Source organism: Pan paniscus, chromosome 10 (assembly GCF_029289425.2).
Source record: "Pan paniscus chromosome 10, NHGRI_mPanPan1-v2.0_pri, whole genome shotgun sequence".
In the NCBI taxonomy this organism is placed as follows: Eukaryota; Metazoa; Chordata; class Mammalia; order Primates; family Hominidae; genus Pan; species Pan paniscus.
In genome coordinates, this window is record NC_073259.2 from 117,508,370 (window position 1) to 117,524,753 (window position 16,384).

The following is a 16,384-nucleotide window of genomic DNA, read 5'->3' on the forward strand; positions in this document are numbered from 1 at the left end:
GACCCCTTTCTGCTGGAGATCTGTTTTTCACCGTGCTAACCTGCAGGTCTTTTGTGTAAAGGGCTAGAAGAGTAACTATTTCAGGGTTTGTGGCCTTTCTCTGTTGGAATTACTCAACTCTGCTGCTACAGTGAGAAAGCAGCCATGGACAACGTGTGCATGAATGGCATGGCTCTGTCCCAATAGAACGTTACTTACAAAAAGGGACAGCAGGCTGAGTTTGGCCTGCAGGCTGTGGTTTCCCAATCCCTGATCTACAAGAAACTGCTCTGGGAACTCTGGAAAATCCACTTTCAGGAAGGTAGTAAGGGAACGAGCAGAAATGTCAACCCAGTCTCTACCAATATGACTTTCAGGGCATTTTGGCCAAAGCCAGGAAGGTGTTCTGACTTGGATGCTCCAGGGTAACAAGGCTCCCACAGTTTATCCAGCAAAGGATGTGACCTCAATGGGTCTAGAGCTCTTCTATCCCAAAGAAGCCTGTGGCTACCATTTTTATACTTTCAATTGTGTATTACCAGATGCAGCAAAAGGTAGTTACAAGTGAAATCTTCAGGGGAAGGAAAGACGGCTACACAGAAAGTTTAAATCAACCCTTTGTCAACAGTCGGATAGGTAAGTACATTTTCCAGCCTATGTACTTGGCTTTCCAATTCTAAAAGGAGTTAAAGGGTGGGGTGCGGTGGCTCATGCCCATAATCTCAGCACTTTGGGAGGCCGAGGTGGGCGGATTGCCTGAGCTCAGGAGTTCGAGACCAGCCTGGCCAACATGGCGAAACCCCATCTCAACTAAAATACAAAATATTAGCAGGGCGTGGTGGTGTCCACCTGTAGTCCCAACTACTTGGGAGGCAGAGGCAGGAGAATGGCTTGAACCCAGGAGGCGGAGGATGCAGTGAGCCGAGATCATGCCACTGCACTCCAGCCTGGGAGACAGAGTGAGACTCTGTCTCCAAAAAAATAAGTCAAAGGCAGATGCTCAACTCTGCAGCATTTCCTGATGGCTATTTCCCCAGCTGAGATCTTAGCACAGAGATGCATAACAAAACTAGCAGATACCAATGACTTTTCCACAAGATTGGTACTTTAGTGATGATTCATGGCCTTCTGGTTCCCTCTCTAGATGAAGGAGACATTAATCCGAAAGTGCTTCAGCTAATTAGCCATGAGAAAATCCAGGTAAGGCGATGTGTGTCCTCAGTCTCAAACAGGATTCCCTCATCGAGTCTAAGAGCAGGGTCCCCTTTCTCCATAAAGGGCACACTATTTAAATGCAGGGGTGCAGCTGGGCAGCCGGGGCTCTCAACTGTGATGCTTTGGGTATTAACTAAGATGATGGGGAACAAATGATGATTAGATAATGGTTGCTGTTCTCATGATCCCTCCGTCACCCTAGAAACTGTCTTGGTTTGCTTTCCTACAAAATTGAATGAAGTGTAGCCATGAACTTAATCACGAAACACCCCCTTATTGGTGAGAGGCAGTGTGGCATAGTGCCTGGGCACTGACACTTGCTTTGAACGTAGCAGCCGTGAGATCCTGGGCAGGTCACTTAAGCTCTTGGTGCCTCTGATCTTCTGTGAATGAGGATGATGGGTTTACTGAGAGGATGGAATGAGTCGGTGGGCGAGAGGTGCTCAGGCTGCTGCCTGGCACACAGCAGCAGGTGAAGCCCTGGTGATCGTGTGTGCCAGTGTCTGCTCTGCCCTTTTTTTTTTTTTTTTTTTTGGTTCCCTGGGGAATAGAAGCCACTTTGACTGGATTGGATTACACTGTGGCTGTGAGAGTTTTCATCTCTGACCATCAGAGCAGACCTGCAAGGCAGGTAGCCATAGCCTTGACTTCCTCAGAGGGCAACGCAGGTAGGCAGAGCTAGGGATCCAAATCCCCATCATGCAGAGAGCCAGGAAAAATATATATGTGTGTGTGTGCGTGTGTGTATACACATATATATGTGTATATATATGTGTACATATGTATGTGTGTATATATATATACACACACACACACAGAAACACACACACATATATATACACGCAAAATCTGTTTGAGCTTTTCTAAATGCTTGACATCACTTTACCGGGGTCTGAGTAGCAAGAAACTCGGTACTCTGCCCCACCTTCCCCGGCGAACTCACCTTCCCCTTGCAGTATGGTGTCCCAGTCATTAAATATGACAGAAAAGGCTTCAAAGCACGGCAGCGGCAACTCATTCTTACTCAGAAAGCAGCTTACGTGGTGGAACTTGCCAAAATCAAGCAGAAAATAGAGTACTCAGCTCTCAAAGGTAAGAAGTGGGCAATCTTAAAACAATGCACTGAGTTGACTCAACTACTGGAAAGCCCAGTAATGAAGCTCCCAAATGGGAAACACAAGTGTAGGGTGCCCATAAACCCCGGGGTAGTGATGCACACCTGTAGTCTCAGCTACTCGGAAGGCTGAGGCAGGAGGATCACTTGAGCCTGGGAATTTGAAGCTGCAGTGAGCTATGATTGTGCCACACACTCCAGCCTGGGCGGCAAAGTGAGACTCTGGCTCAAAAAAAAAAACAAAAAACAAAAAACAAAACCATCTGCCCTCCTCCCCTAGCATTGCCCAGCCTGGACTGCACTCTTATTCTGGCATAAATATTAATAGCACCACTTTACTCAAGTACCCAGGTTGGGCAATAGTCTGCTTCCACGGTGATCAGAGCCCACTAGCAGGCTAAGATTTCTAAAGTATGCCCTTCATCCTTCTGGGCCCAGCTAGGAGAATGAAGTGTGGTGTTGGGCAGCCCCTGGGTGTATCTCTTCTTCCTCTGTACTAATGTCAAGCTCTCTAGTTCTTGGCTCCTAACTCTGGATCTGTCTTAAGGTGTCTCCACTAGCAATCTGAGTGATGGAATCTTAGTCATTCATGTTTCACCAGAGGACAGCAAGCAAAAGGTAATTGACAGCCACCAGTCTCTACTAAAAGACAGAAACAATACACTGCCAAAATGTTAAGTTGACCACCATGAAACTTCTCTATTGGAGTGTCTGTTTCTTTAAGCTGTGAATACTGAAATTATGCCTTGTCTCCTCCCCACCCCAGGGGGATGCCGTTTTGCAGTGTGGACACGTGTTTGAAGCAGTTACTAAACTCGTCATGCTGGTTAAGAAGGAGAACATTGTCAATGTTGTTCAAGGAAGGTAGGTGGCTTCATCTTCAGCTCAGGAAGTAATTCAATGTTAAAATGTTTATTAAGGCCGAGCGTGGTGGCTCATGCCTATAATCCCAGCACTTTGGGAGGCTGAGGTGAGCAGATAACTTGAGGCTAGGAGTTCAAGACCAGCCTGGCCAAAATGGTGAAACCCCGTTTCTACTAAGAATACAAAGATTAGCCGGGTTTGGTGGTGCACACTTGTAATCCCAGCTACTTGGGAGGCCTGAGGCACGAGAATCCCTTGAACCCAGGAAGCGGAGGTTGCAATGAGCCAAGATCACACCACTGCACTCCAGCCTGGGCAACAGAGATAGACAATGTCTCAAAAAAAAAAAAAAAAAATTACAGATCAGGGAAGATGCAAATATTGTTTTCACTCCTGCTTGCCTCCTGCTTCCAAACATAATCAAGCACCATCTCTACCAGTAAGGGGTGAGAAGCCTCTAGTGTTACATCTTCGCCCCTTCCCATAAGTAACTTTTTTCCGTCTTCATCCCTGGGATCTTGGCCTTCAGAGAAATGAAGTCAGTGAAGGCAGGATATCCTGGAGAGCTGTTTCTTTTCCCTCATCCTGTGCTGTTCCAAGTTTTAACAACCAGAGCACATTTGTAGGTGGAATAAGGAGAGAGAGTTGAGTGCTTTGAAATGTGTTGTCATTGTGTTGCTGTACATGAGGGAATACTCAGCCCCTCAGAGTTTCAGTGTGATATGGAAGTAGTTCCATAGACATCAACTGGCCCTTTGAAGAACTGAATGTGCTCATTTGATCTCACGGTAACTACAGAAACATGTAAGTTGCCCAGCTGTGGCAACAGCATTCTTCCTTTCCTCAAATATGCAATAAAATACTGTAATAAAACAGGAATTTGATCTTGAAACTAGTAGAATTTAATAAGTGAATTTCTTCTGCAGACCAAAGGTTGAGAGAAGAAAATACAGTATGTCAGTAATGTGTCACTTTGTGTATTTTAAGTTTACAGTTTTTTATTAGTCCGGGAAAAGAAGGCACAATAGTTTTCGACACCGGACCGGAAGAACAAGTCTATAAAAATAAAAATGGACAATTAACAGTGGTGAGTGGCCGTCTCTGGGAGGGAAGTAAGCCGTTTTAAATGACAATATAAGTTAAAGTTCTACCAATTTCAGTCCTGTAGATTGACTGGAATCATAAGCTATTAATAGTTCATTTCTGCCCTCTATTCCTAATTCTACATCTGTAAGACAGGAAGAAATTGATATACACATCTAAACACTGAATGAGAAAAGAAAAAAGCTTACCATCCTTGTCAGTGAACCAGAAGCTGACATGAGACACTTCCCAAATAGCAGAGTCTAACTTTTCACTGGATAAAGGCTTTACGCTTATTACAGTTATCCATAACTATCCATAACTTCCCTCCACGTGGAAATCAATGCGCTTGTGTCCCACCCAGATACTGAGACTTAATTGGTTGGAGGTGTGGCTTAGGCTTCAGGATGCAAGAAAATATAAACGTAAGAAAAATATGTAAGAAATGTGTAAAAAATATGTAAGAAAATATAAAGTTGCTTTTTGGAATACATGTGTCAAAGGCTGCCCATGTTAATACCTTTGGTATAAAACGGATCTAACAAGCACAGAGGTTTGGGAACCATGGCTACGTTAGGGAGAAGTCTAGCCTGAGCACACAAGTACGCTGCCTTCCCTGACTGTGCCCATGCTGGGCTGAGGGTCCCAGTGGTCCTCGCTGGCTGCTAGTACACGGAGCTTGTTTTGATCCAGTTTTGCTGAAAAACAACATGTTAAATGCAGAGGGAGCTGAATCTTTAAAATGTATCTTGTATTATAGGAAGAATTTTGATACAAATTAATTAAAAAATGGTCTGTGAACATGGAGTGTCTCATACACATTTAAGTGGATTTACCTATAAAGTCATTTTGCAGGCCCGGCGCGGTGGCTCACGCCTATAATCCCAGCACTTTGGGAGGCCGAGATGGGCAGATCACCTGAGGTCAGGAGTTCGAGACCAGTCTGGCCAACATGGTGAAATCCGTCTCTACTAAAAATACAAAAATTAGTTGAGCATGGTGGCACATGCCTATAGTTCCAGATACTCAGGGAGGCTGAGGCAGGAGAATTGCTTGAACGCAGGAGGCGGAGGTTGCAGTGAGCTGAGGTCGCACCACTACACTCCAGCCTGGGCGATAGAGTGAGACTCCCGTCTCAAAAAAATAAAATCATTTTGTAGATACAAAATAATTGCCTCTAGACACAATGAACTCCTTTGGGGACAAGTTAAAATAAGGATCATTTTGGACGAAGACTATAAGGTGTCTTTTTAGTTTACACGCTGTCTTAAAAGTGACACCCCAGAGACTGTGTCTCTCTCCTCTGGAGTCACACGGAGTCCATCTTCCTCCCTGACTGGTTCTGGCTGAAGAGGCTGACAGGCCTCGATGAGCCAGTTTCTAAGTCTGGCTTGTCTCACGGGAGGTGGCGCTGGCTTCTCACAGGCCCTCCACACCCACCTTGCTAATGGTGACAGTTGAGGTGATAACTGTTTCCTTTTGCGCAAAGGGAGCGGGGAAGGGCTGTAAACCAAAGTGTGACTCTCTCCCAGGTGTCAGTCCGGAGGAAGTCCTGATAGAGGATGACGTCTGACCTCTACCATCGCCATTTTTGCTCCAACTGTGGAAACTACAGGGGAAGTGGGGATTGGATCCAGTTAGCTACCTCTTCAAGGTACCAGGCCCGCAGCACTAACAGATCACATCTGAAGAAACTGAGGGGCGTTAGGCTTAAGCCTAATCCCAGCTCCTCAGCTGCCCCGTGGCACCTTATTTAAAATGTCACCTTCTGGAAGCAGACCCCAGGTCACCCGAAGGCGTAATTCTAAACACCCTCAACAGGATCTATGTTCAGTGCGCAGTCCAACGTGTCATTAGAGGGTGGGCAAGATTCTCTACCGTCAAGTTGCCCTGAGACATGATGAAATACTGTGTACAGCAAGTTCTCAAATAACATTTCATTATATGTTGATAAGACATCCGATTCCTGGGCAGGGCCACTGTCTGGGTGGAGTCTGTATGTTCTCCCCATGTCTCTGGGTTTCTTCTGGGTGCTCTGGTTTCCTCCCACTTCCCCAAGGTGTGTGTGTCAGGTGCACTGGCATGTCTATGCGGTCCCAGTCTGAGTGAGTGTGGGTGCGTGAGCCCCGTGAGACGAGGACATCCTGTCCAGGGTGGGTCCCGCCTTCTGCCCTGAGCTGCTGGGATTGGGCTCTGGCCATCTGCAACCCTGAACGTGCAGGCTGGAGAACGAATGAATACAAATTTTATTGTAAAATAAAAATGTATATAAAGCATATGAGCACACAGATGGACAGTAAATGCCACAGCGCAAAAGCGTGTAGCGAGCCTGCCACGCTTGTGACTGGGGAAGGACTCCTTACACTTTCACCTTTGCAAGCGTTTATTCACTGATTTATGCGGCCACCACTGTGACCACCATCACTTACCGATTCACCAAAACTTAGGTAATACGATCTTATTTTTGATTTAATTAAATATACGTGTAGCTCATGTATTTCACAGTTTAATATGAGAAGTGCTTTGGTCTTTATTTAGAAATTGGGTGATGTTTTTGTGCCCAGCAACATGCTGTAGGAATTTAACTCTTGTTTACATCCATTAGCCTCATGGTTTTGCTTCAAGTCTCAGCTTCCAAGAACCTATCAATGACTTACTGTGCATGGTCTGAGACTAAGTAAAGGAAATTTCCTAAAGCTGTGAAATTTGAATTTTGCTTTAAATAAATGGAACTCACATGTGTCAAGGGATTGGGTTTGGTGAACTGAAGCCCTCTGCCCCATAATAGCAAATCAGTGGTAACACCAGCTGATTCACTTTTTCATGAGCCAGGCAGCCTTTGACCCCAAGACTTCCTTTTGGTGTTTGAATTCAAACAAACACTACAGAAACATGACTCGTCTTTTCCCTTCCACCTGGAGCGACTTTAAGGGGCTGAGGCAGAACGTGGGGGCCCTGCCTTTGTTGTAAACCGATTTTAGCGGCCTGGTTATGCCGGGCATGCCTGAAAAGAGCCAGAAAACAGAAGCATTTTATGACTTTTATTTTACATGTCGACAGATGTTTGCACAACATACAGTGGCTACATCTAAAACTTTGAGCATTTTTTTATGGCGCAAAGAGACAGAAAGGTTAATGACACACTTAACTGCTACAGTGACTTTGGGTAGAGCCCTAAAGACAGCACACGCTCCAGAGGGTGGGCTGAGTGTTGTTCACACTTGGGTCCTGAATCGCTGTTGTAAGGTACAGAGACACACTTTAACTGGGGAATGGGGTCCCCGCACAGTGATCGCCCCACGGGAGGGTGACAGAATATGCCAGGAATTGTCTTGGACATGGGCCCCAGTCACCACAATCAGATGGCTTATTTGAAACAAACAAAAAAAAACCCCTTGATTACGACACACCAAAGCTGTTCCAATTTGTAAAAAATTGTAGTTATTACATTGCAATGAAATCTGACTCTTTACCAAATCTTGGGCCAATGTTTTACTTGGATAGTGCTTACATTATAAATATTGGTTTTTGCCCTTAGTGCTAACATAAGAAAAATCAGTTCCTTGTATACTCAATAACAGAGCTTGGACCAGCCAATGCTGTCTACTCACTCATGGCTATAATGCAGCCGACAGAATTGTTCACCATGGAATGTTTTATAAACCTGTTCATATTCCAGAGAGACAAAGACTCAAAACTACAAGTGCAAAGTTGGAGAAAAAGTGAGGGTAGAGAGAGCTGCCAGAAACACTAGCTCATTAGGCATAGAGGCCACAGCAAATCAAATTGTTCCACAAACTCATTCTTCACACAAACATTTAAAACACTATGCAGCCAGGCGTGGTGACTCACACCTGTAATCCCAGCACTTTGGGAGGCCAAGGTGGTCGGATCACAAGGTCAGGAGTTCAAGACCAGCCTGGCCAACATGGTGAAACCCCATCTCTACTAAAAATACAAAATTAGCTGGGCATGGGCTGATGGGTGCCTGCAATCCCAGCTACTCGGGAGGCTGAGGCAGCAGAATCGCTTGAACCCAGGAGGCACAAGTTGTGGTAAGTGGAGATGGTGCCACTACACTCCAGCCTGGCCAATAGAGCAAGACTCCGCCTCAAAAAAAAAATTTATACAATGGCTTTTCCATTTTCCTGGCCAACATTCACTTCGACTTTCTAAAAAAGCTCAACCCAAAAGACAGGGTTGGTGTTTAACACTTAAACAAACAGTATAAAATATTTACGAAACATTATTTTGTAAGCCCTCTTTCCTTAGCACTTAATAAAATCCAAATGGCCTAATATAAAAGTTTCTCACACGACAGTTTAAAAAGCATCTGCCCAATACACGATTTTGACATTCAGTCATGATTGTTTTAAAGTTTTATTGTAGACTTTGCTGTTGGATACAAAATGAAGGCATACAACTGTCACAGGCAGGGCAGTAAGTACAAAGTCTAAGCTGTAAAAACCGTTTGAAAATATAAACTCGTTTTTGGAATACATGTGTCAAAGGCTGCCCATGTTAATACCTTTGGTATAAAACGGTAACGATTCCCTTGACAAACCCATCCATCACCTGACGCACATTCACATCTCCTGGTAACTACTCTACCTAGTCTAGTCTCAACCACCCCTGTCAGTCACAACTCACTCCTGTTCCTTTGCAGGCGCAGAGGAGCCTGGGAGGTAGGTCACTGAGAACACCCGTCCTACATAGGCGCTGCGCCCAGCCGGGCTCCAGCAGGGGCCACCTGTGCCCCACAAGCGCACGTCCCCACCCACAGTCACACATATCCCTTAAACAAACATGAACACAGACACAAACCAGACCCAAAGTTATCTATCTACCCGCACATCCTCAACCTGTTCACTGCTGGCCACTCTACACTGTGTAAAAATCAGAGGCAAAGACAAGAGGGTCTGTGTTTATAGCAGGGAAGCTCCCTGGGGTTGGTGGTGTGAGGGTGTCCCTGCCTGGATGCCAGGCTGGGAGGACAAAGGGTATGGGCCACACTGAATTTCTAAGCAAAATGACTTAGAAAGTTAGCCCAGCTTCATGGGGAAGGAGGCTGAAGAGGAGCGGGATCCCAGGGAGGGGTAGTTTATGAGCTATGCCTGTCACAGGGTCAGATGGCCTTCCTGGAGTGGAGTCGGGTCAATCAGGAGAACAACTGGAAGGGGCTGGAGTTGGGGAAAGAACCAGAAACAGAGCTGGACACTTACTGCCATGGAAAGTTCTGCTCCTACGCAGACATGTGGGGTCCCAGTGAGCACCAGGCCAAAGACCAGCCCAAGGTGGCAAAAGGCTTGCTCCCTAAACAAAGCCTTGCACCCAAAGTTGCACTGGTCTCAACGATTTAGACGCTCATTCAGCCACATTTCCACTGCCACAAGCTGCAATTATCAACAAGCTATAGGCCCAAAGCCACATGGCAGAAAGCACATCTAGCAAAGCAGTGGGGATTGTGCCCAGGCCAAACACATAGGAACCAGGAGTGGACCTGCTGGGGCTGGAGGATTATGAAATAAGAAGCAGGGAGCTCAGATACCTCTGGTGGCCTCCAACTGCAGGACAACTCTCAGAATTGGCAAACTGAACCCTTAAGGGAGTGTCACCCAAAAAGCCCATATAGGAAGTCGACACCCACAAAAATAAATATTGCAAACAAAAGTTCTCACATACACTTCACACTCATTCATACTTTTCCTCTGAGAACCGAGAAAGCCTGGCTCCAAAGAGTCTCAGATTCTCATGAAAAGTAGAGATCTTAGACACAGCTTGTTCAACGACAGGGGTCATACGCCTGGGTCAAGACAATCAATTTGTTTTGTCAAGCAATACCAAAATAATCATCTGGCTTGTTACAAAAGTATCTCCAGGCTCCAAGGGAAGCAGAAGGGGCCCGGCAGCCTGCACAGGATCTGGGTGTAGCACGGCAGGGAGTGGGGGGCGGTGAGAGGAGGGCGGCTCGGTCTCTTGCCTGCTCACTGGTGGAGGTGGGCCCGGTCATCGGGGCGCTTGATGTGGATCCTCCGCACGCGCTCGATCCGCTCCCGCTCCCGCTCCTCGTCCTCGTCCAGGTGGTGGGAGCGCCCTGCCGCCCCGCCTGTGGCCTCCAGGAGCGCATTGTCAGGTCCCCGGCCATCCTGGGCCTCATACAGCAAAATGTTCAGAGTCTCCTCATAAATCCGGGCTTCGGGAAACTCCACCTGTGTTCCCACAATATACAGGGCAGGTAAGTTATGGCCCACCCCCTCTGCCAACACCTGGACTTTAAGCAGGGCCGCCAGGCTAAATCAGGCCCCTGGGATTCTGCTGAAGGCCACCGGTATTATTTTTAAATAAACTGATATTTTCAATGGCAACACTTACATGTGGTGCTAAATGCACAGAAAATCAAGGGGATGCAGAGAAACAGGTCTCCCTGCCCCTAGTTTCCCTTCTTAAAGGTACAGTTTCTCATCATTTTACCCTCTCAAAGATTCTGTGCATGTAAATATGTTAATACATATATTTATTCACACACTTCAAAAAACACACAAGGTGGCCCACCACACAGAGTTGTACATGTCTTCCTCTTGTGCCTAACTTAACCTAGAGATCATTCTGTATCAAGGAATTATAAATACGACAATGCAATTAACCATACTTGGATGGCCATTTAGGTCAGTGCTAATATGCTTCTCCTAACAGAGCTGCAACCTTGCACAGAAGTCCTTCCACACCTTAAAGCAGTCTCTAAAGCAGTTTTTTGTACATGGTCCAGCTGGGGACTCCCACGAAATGGGCATGAGCCCTTCTGCTGTTTGGCAAATCATTGTGTTTGCTCATTGCCCTTCAGGGTTAAGGTGTGATGAACAGGAAGAGGGCCACATAAGCAGGTCCCACACATTTGATCAGACTAGACTCCACTTTCAGGGTGGAATTCAGAGGTTCCGGTTCTGGGAAAAATGGAGCAGGCACACTCTACCCCGTCTTCCTCAGTGACACTACAAAGCCAGAATGGGATGTACACAGCAGCTAACTGTGGACTCAGAAGTAAATCATGGCAGGCAGATGGGGGAAACAACAGAATTTGGAGTAATGCCCAACAGTGAGTTTACTGTTTGCTGCGGCCAGCACTGATGCAGCCTGAAACCCTGAAATGGCACCAGGACAGACCTCCAGAAGGTCTCTAGTGGCCAGGGAGGCCAACAGAGTCTAACACGCAGAGAGGCTGGGAGGAAATCCTGGTTTTCTTTCCTTTTTTTTTTTTTAAAGATATGGGATCTGGCTAATTAAGCTTTAAAATTTTAAGACTTCTCATTTTTAGAGCTTAATAAGGAGCAAGGGGATTTAGAGACCACGTGGTCTGATCCCAACTGTTTCTTGATTCACAGACCAGGTTCAGGAGTGGCGTGTTCTTGTGTTTGTGAAGCTGGTTAGGGGCAGAGCCAGGATGGGAGTCCAAGGGCCTCTTTCTTTTCTCTTTTTTGTTTTGAGAGGGCGTGTTGCTCTGTCACCCAGGCTGGAGTGCAGTGGCACCATCATAGCTCACTGCAGCCTTGAACGCCTAGGCTCAAATGATTCTCCCACCTCAGCCTCCCCAAGTAGTTGAGACTATAGGCATGCATCACCATGCCCAACTAACTTTTTTGTAGAGATGAGTGTGTTGCTATGTTGCCCAGGCTGGTCTTGAACTACTGGGCTTAAATGATTCTCCCACCTCAGCCTCCCAAGTAGTTTAGACTACAGGCACACACCACCATGCCCAGCTATTTTTTTAAAAATTTTTTGTAGAGACAGGGGTGTTGCTATGTTGCCCAGGCTGGTCTTAAACTCCTGGACTCAAGCAATCCTTCTGCTTTGGCCTCCCAAAGTGCGGGATTACAGGTGTGAGCCACCATGCTCAGTCCTTTTATTTTCTTGCACCCAGACCTGAGCATTCCTGTGGCAGCAACCAGAGACTGCAGGAGTCAAAACTCTGAGGGAAGGAACCTTCTTTTCTGATGAGAAGAGCTGTGGTCTCAGCAGGATTGGGAGAATCTGGCTGCTTTTTCTATCTTCATGCTCCTGGGCCCAAAATACAGGCATGGTTACAGAAAGTGGGTGGCAAAGGGGGAATAACCAAACCCCCAGCTTTCTGGCTGGCCGATCAGAGAAGAGGACTCCAGGGAAGCTTAGAGAACTGCGGAGAAGAGGAGCTTGAGAAAGCAGCCTGTGAAGTTGTATATGAACTCCTAGACCCACACCCAGCTGCAAGATCTACCCCTAAACCGCATACGCAGACTGAAAGAACTGAATGCTGCAAGAGATACTGCCCAGGACAGACGGGCCACAGCATGGCACACAGCTGGGACAGATTTGAAGGCTATGAAAATCAAACTGTCACCGCAACTACAAACTACAGAAGGCTGGTTAGAGCTTGCAGCCTGAGCCCAACTGGGTCAATTGCCTGCTAAAACAAAAACATCAATGTTCTCCCTAGGATTTAAACAAGGCCTGGAGTCCTTTAACAATATTCAAAATGTTTAGGATACAATCAAAATTTCTCAATACACAAGAACCAAGAAATTCTCAACTCCTGTGGGAAATAACTCACAGATGCTAGTGCCAAGGTGACACAAGGTTTTGGAATTACCTGACAGAGACCTGGCAGCAGCTATTATTAACCTGTTCCAGTAAGTAAGGGCCAATGCTCTTAGAGCAAATGGAAACATAGGGAGTCTCAGCAAGGAGACAGAAAAACCAAATGAGCACTTGAGAACTGACAAATACAATAACCAACAACCCCAAACAAAAACACAACTTACCAGCAGGGCTCAATAACAGAGTGGAGATGAGAGAGGAGAGGAGAGTGATATGGGCTGGGTGCAGTGGCTCATGCCTGTAATCCCAACACTTTGGGAGGCCAAGGTAGAAGGATCACTTGAGGCCAGGAGGTCGAGACCAGCCTGGGCAACATAGTGAAACCCAGTCCCTACAAAAATAAATAAAATGAGCCAGGTGTGATAGCATGCACCTGTGGACTCAGCTACTCAGGAGGCTGAGGCAGGAGGATCCCTTGAGCCCAGGAGTTCAAGGCTGCATTGAGCTATGATTGTGTCACTGTACTCAAGCCTGGGTGACAGAGCAACACTCTCTCTCAAAACAAAGAGAAAAGAAAGAGGCCCTTGGCTTCCCATCCTGGCTCTGCCACTAACTAGCTTTACAAACACAAGAACATGCCACTCCTGAACCTGTCTGCTAATCTAGAAACAGCTGGGATCAGACCACGTGGTCTCTAAATCCCCTTGTTCCTTATTAAGCTCTAAAAATGAGAAGTCTTAATCTTTTAAAGCTTAATCAATATGGTGACTCTCCTCTTACTACCCAAGGGCAGAGGCAGCCCAGGTATATTTTTAAAAAATCAAACCATGACAGAATGGGGGTCTAATTACAGGAAGAATTCACAGCCCTGAAAAAAAAAAAATAGTTCACAGGAGAAAAGGGGCATGATGTCTTGCCAATGTGGAGAGAGAGGCAGATGATTCTGGTTCACCCCCTGCCCCTGGGATCTTTGAAAGCAAAAAGAACCTCAGTGTTTAGCACTTCTTGGCTACCTTAAGAACAATATCTATTCTTTTAGGATAGATTTTTGAATGCTTAGGAATAAAATATGTTGTCAAATTCATCCTGTGAGTGCTGGGGAGGAGGAGTAGATACAGACTGAGTGAGAGTGCCCGAGCTGATGGCCCTTGACGTGGCGTGATGGCACAGGGGAAATCACCGCACTATAATTCTGTGTATGGCTTCAATTTTCAATAATAAGTTAAAAAAAAAAAGAGACTCTGGTTTCTACTTTGTGATGTGATGATTTCTTCTCATTTGCTTTTTGTTCGAGGTCAGCTGCAGAATCATGCAGAACTGTGTGCCCCAAAAGCTGCAGGGACAATAGTAACCTGGGTAAGTGACCTACAGGCTCAGGCTCTTAAGACTCCTGTGCAAGGGTGACAAGAGGCATGACCGTCGGCCCACAGCAGACCTGCTGCATGTCACTGGATAGCCAGATTTCCCTTAGACACGTTAAAGAAATGACAGTGTATAGTGTGAATTAAAAGTTTAAAAAGACAGAAAACCCAATTGCAGAGCCCCAAAAGGGCAGGCAAATTCAATTAAGGGGGGGGCCAGATCTCTAGCAGCACTGTGCAGAGCAATCCAGCTTTGTGGAATGGCACGGTGGGAGAAGTCAAAGGATAGGTCAAGCCTACTGGTTTGGAGAGGATGATATAAAAACACATCCCCAGAGTCCAGCCCAGTCAGGGAGTCAAGCGTGCTTGGAAGGAAGCCAGCAAGGTAGGGAGCTAAAGGAATGCCAGATGAACCCTACATTTGGCTCCTTGCAGGGCCTAAAAGATAAATATTTTAAGGATGAGCAATCACAAGGCAAGCAAAGCATTTTAAAAGCATTTCCCTCTGTATTGGGCTCAAGTGAAAGGAAGTTCTATAGGCGTGTGTTTCAGAACAGCCACTCCAAACTGTCCTCTCGAGGCTCTTACCTTGGTCTGTTTCTTCTCAGTGGCATAGACGATGGAGGTACAACAGACTTCAGCAATCTTCCGGCCCTGACCATAAAAGGACCAGCAGCAGATTTCATCCCCAATGACATCCTTTATGAACAGGACCCTTCCGTTAAAGCGCAGAGACAGCTTATCAAACAGTTCAATGTTTTTCAACATATTGTCGTCAGAATTGCTGCAAAAGAGCATTTGATATGGTGACCACAAGCTGGTAAAAACTGCCATCATTTGCTGGGCCCTTCTACACGCAGGGCCCTACTGAGCCCACTTTCTCCACTACCTCATTTCAACCTCACAATAATCCCATGACAAAGGCACTCCAATCTCCATCACTCAAGAAGGAAAGTGAGGATCAGAGAAATTAGGTAATTGCTCAAGGCTGAACCTAATAAATGGCAGACACGCCCCCCAAAAGACAGCCCTGGCCCCTAAGCCTGAGTGCTCCTAACCATCGTGCTTGAGTGACAGCCTCTGGGCACAGGCACCAGGTGGAGGAGAGCGCCTCACCGAGCCCCAAGAGGAGCAGAATGGCACTGCCCAAGAGAGACTCTATATCCTAGGTCTTTTTAAAGATCTTGAGTAACCTCATTAAATCCTCCCTGCATCCCTCAAGTTCCTGAGTCAGAGCCACATGTTTTCAAGGGCCAAATGGCATTCTAGAAACCTGCATATATTGCTGGTGGGAATGTAAAATGGTGCAGCCACTTTAGAAAACAGTTTGGCAGGTCCTCGAATGATTAAACATAGAATTACCACATGACCCAGCAATTCTGTTCCTAGAGAAATGAAAACATAAGTCCACATAGAGACTTTGCATGAATGTTCATAACAGCATTACACACAATAGCCAAAAAGTGCAAACAACCCAAATGTCCATCAACTGATGAATGGGTAAAGAAAATGTGGTCTACACTGTGGAATATTATTCTGCCATAAAAAGGAATGAAGTATTGATTCATGCTACAACACGGATAAACCTTGAAAATCTCTTAGGTAATCTCATTATGCTGAGTGAAGGAATCTGGTCACAAAAGGCCATATATTATGCAATTCCGTTCATATAAAAATGTCCAGAACAGGCAAATTCATCAAGACAGAAAACAGACTAGTGGTTACCTAGGGCTGTGGGGTTGGGGAAGCGATGGTTGAGAGAAAATGGGGAGTGACTGCTAACGAATAGAGAGTTTCTTTTCAGGCAGTGAAAAAGTTCTAAAATTAGATAGTGGTTATGGCCTCACAACTTGTGAATATATAAAAACCACATATTGTGAATATAATAATAACTGTACACTCTAGAAAGATGACTTTTATGATATGTGTGAATTATAGCTCAGAGTTATACCCCTGTATCCATCTGTCTACTTATCTATCCAGGCAGAGAGGTACAGAGGGGTCATCCTCATCTGAAGGTATGAAGAAGAGCTGGGCCTGGCTGATGTGAGTGGAGGTTTTCCTAGTAAATGGAGCTGTCTTTCCTGGCTGACGCCTTACCTGGTATATGAGTATTTGTTGTTACTTCTGTTGTAGAGCAACTTCACGGCTGGCTGTGGGTTGTTTTAAAAGAAGAAGAAGATAGTTACTTGGCAGGCAG

General features: G+C 45.9%; 2 protein-coding genes across 8 annotated transcripts in view; one reads left to right on the forward strand and one right to left on the reverse strand.

Moving 5' to 3' along the window:
* MYO1H (myosin IH) overlaps positions 1–6,762 on the forward strand; it is a 94,319-nt gene extending 87,557 nt beyond the window's left edge. Inside the window, exons 26-32 of one of the 2 annotated variants that reach the window (XM_055096092.2) lie at positions 522–615; positions 1,124–1,179; positions 2,151–2,286; positions 2,856–2,926; positions 3,075–3,172; positions 4,160–4,259; positions 5,788–6,762. In XM_055096092.2, the coding sequence (XP_054952067.1) occupies positions 522–615; positions 1,124–1,179; positions 2,151–2,286; positions 2,856–2,926; positions 3,075–3,172; positions 4,160–4,259; positions 5,788–5,811 (579 nt within the window). In that variant the 3' untranslated portion in view covers positions 5,812–6,762. The remainder of the gene's footprint in view (positions 1–521; positions 616–1,123; positions 1,180–2,150; positions 2,287–2,855; positions 2,927–3,074; positions 3,173–4,159; positions 4,260–5,787) is intronic. The other variant, XM_055096093.2, reaches the window with a different exon arrangement.
* A 519-nt stretch (positions 6,763–7,281) lies between these two features.
* The window catches only part of KCTD10 (potassium channel tetramerization domain containing 10), a 28,738-nt gene continuing 19,635 nt past the window's right edge, over positions 7,282–16,384 (reverse strand). For all 6 annotated transcript variants that reach the window (XM_003832507.6, XM_008957934.5, XM_055096098.1 and 3 more), the window contains 3 exons: positions 16,285–16,337; positions 14,773–14,968; positions 7,282–10,464 (listed from right to left, as the gene is read on the reverse strand). In XM_003832507.6, the coding sequence (XP_003832555.1) occupies positions 10,240–10,464; positions 14,773–14,968; positions 16,285–16,337 (474 nt within the window). In that variant the 3' untranslated portion in view covers positions 7,282–10,239. The remainder of the gene's footprint in view (positions 10,465–14,772; positions 14,969–16,284; positions 16,338–16,384) is intronic.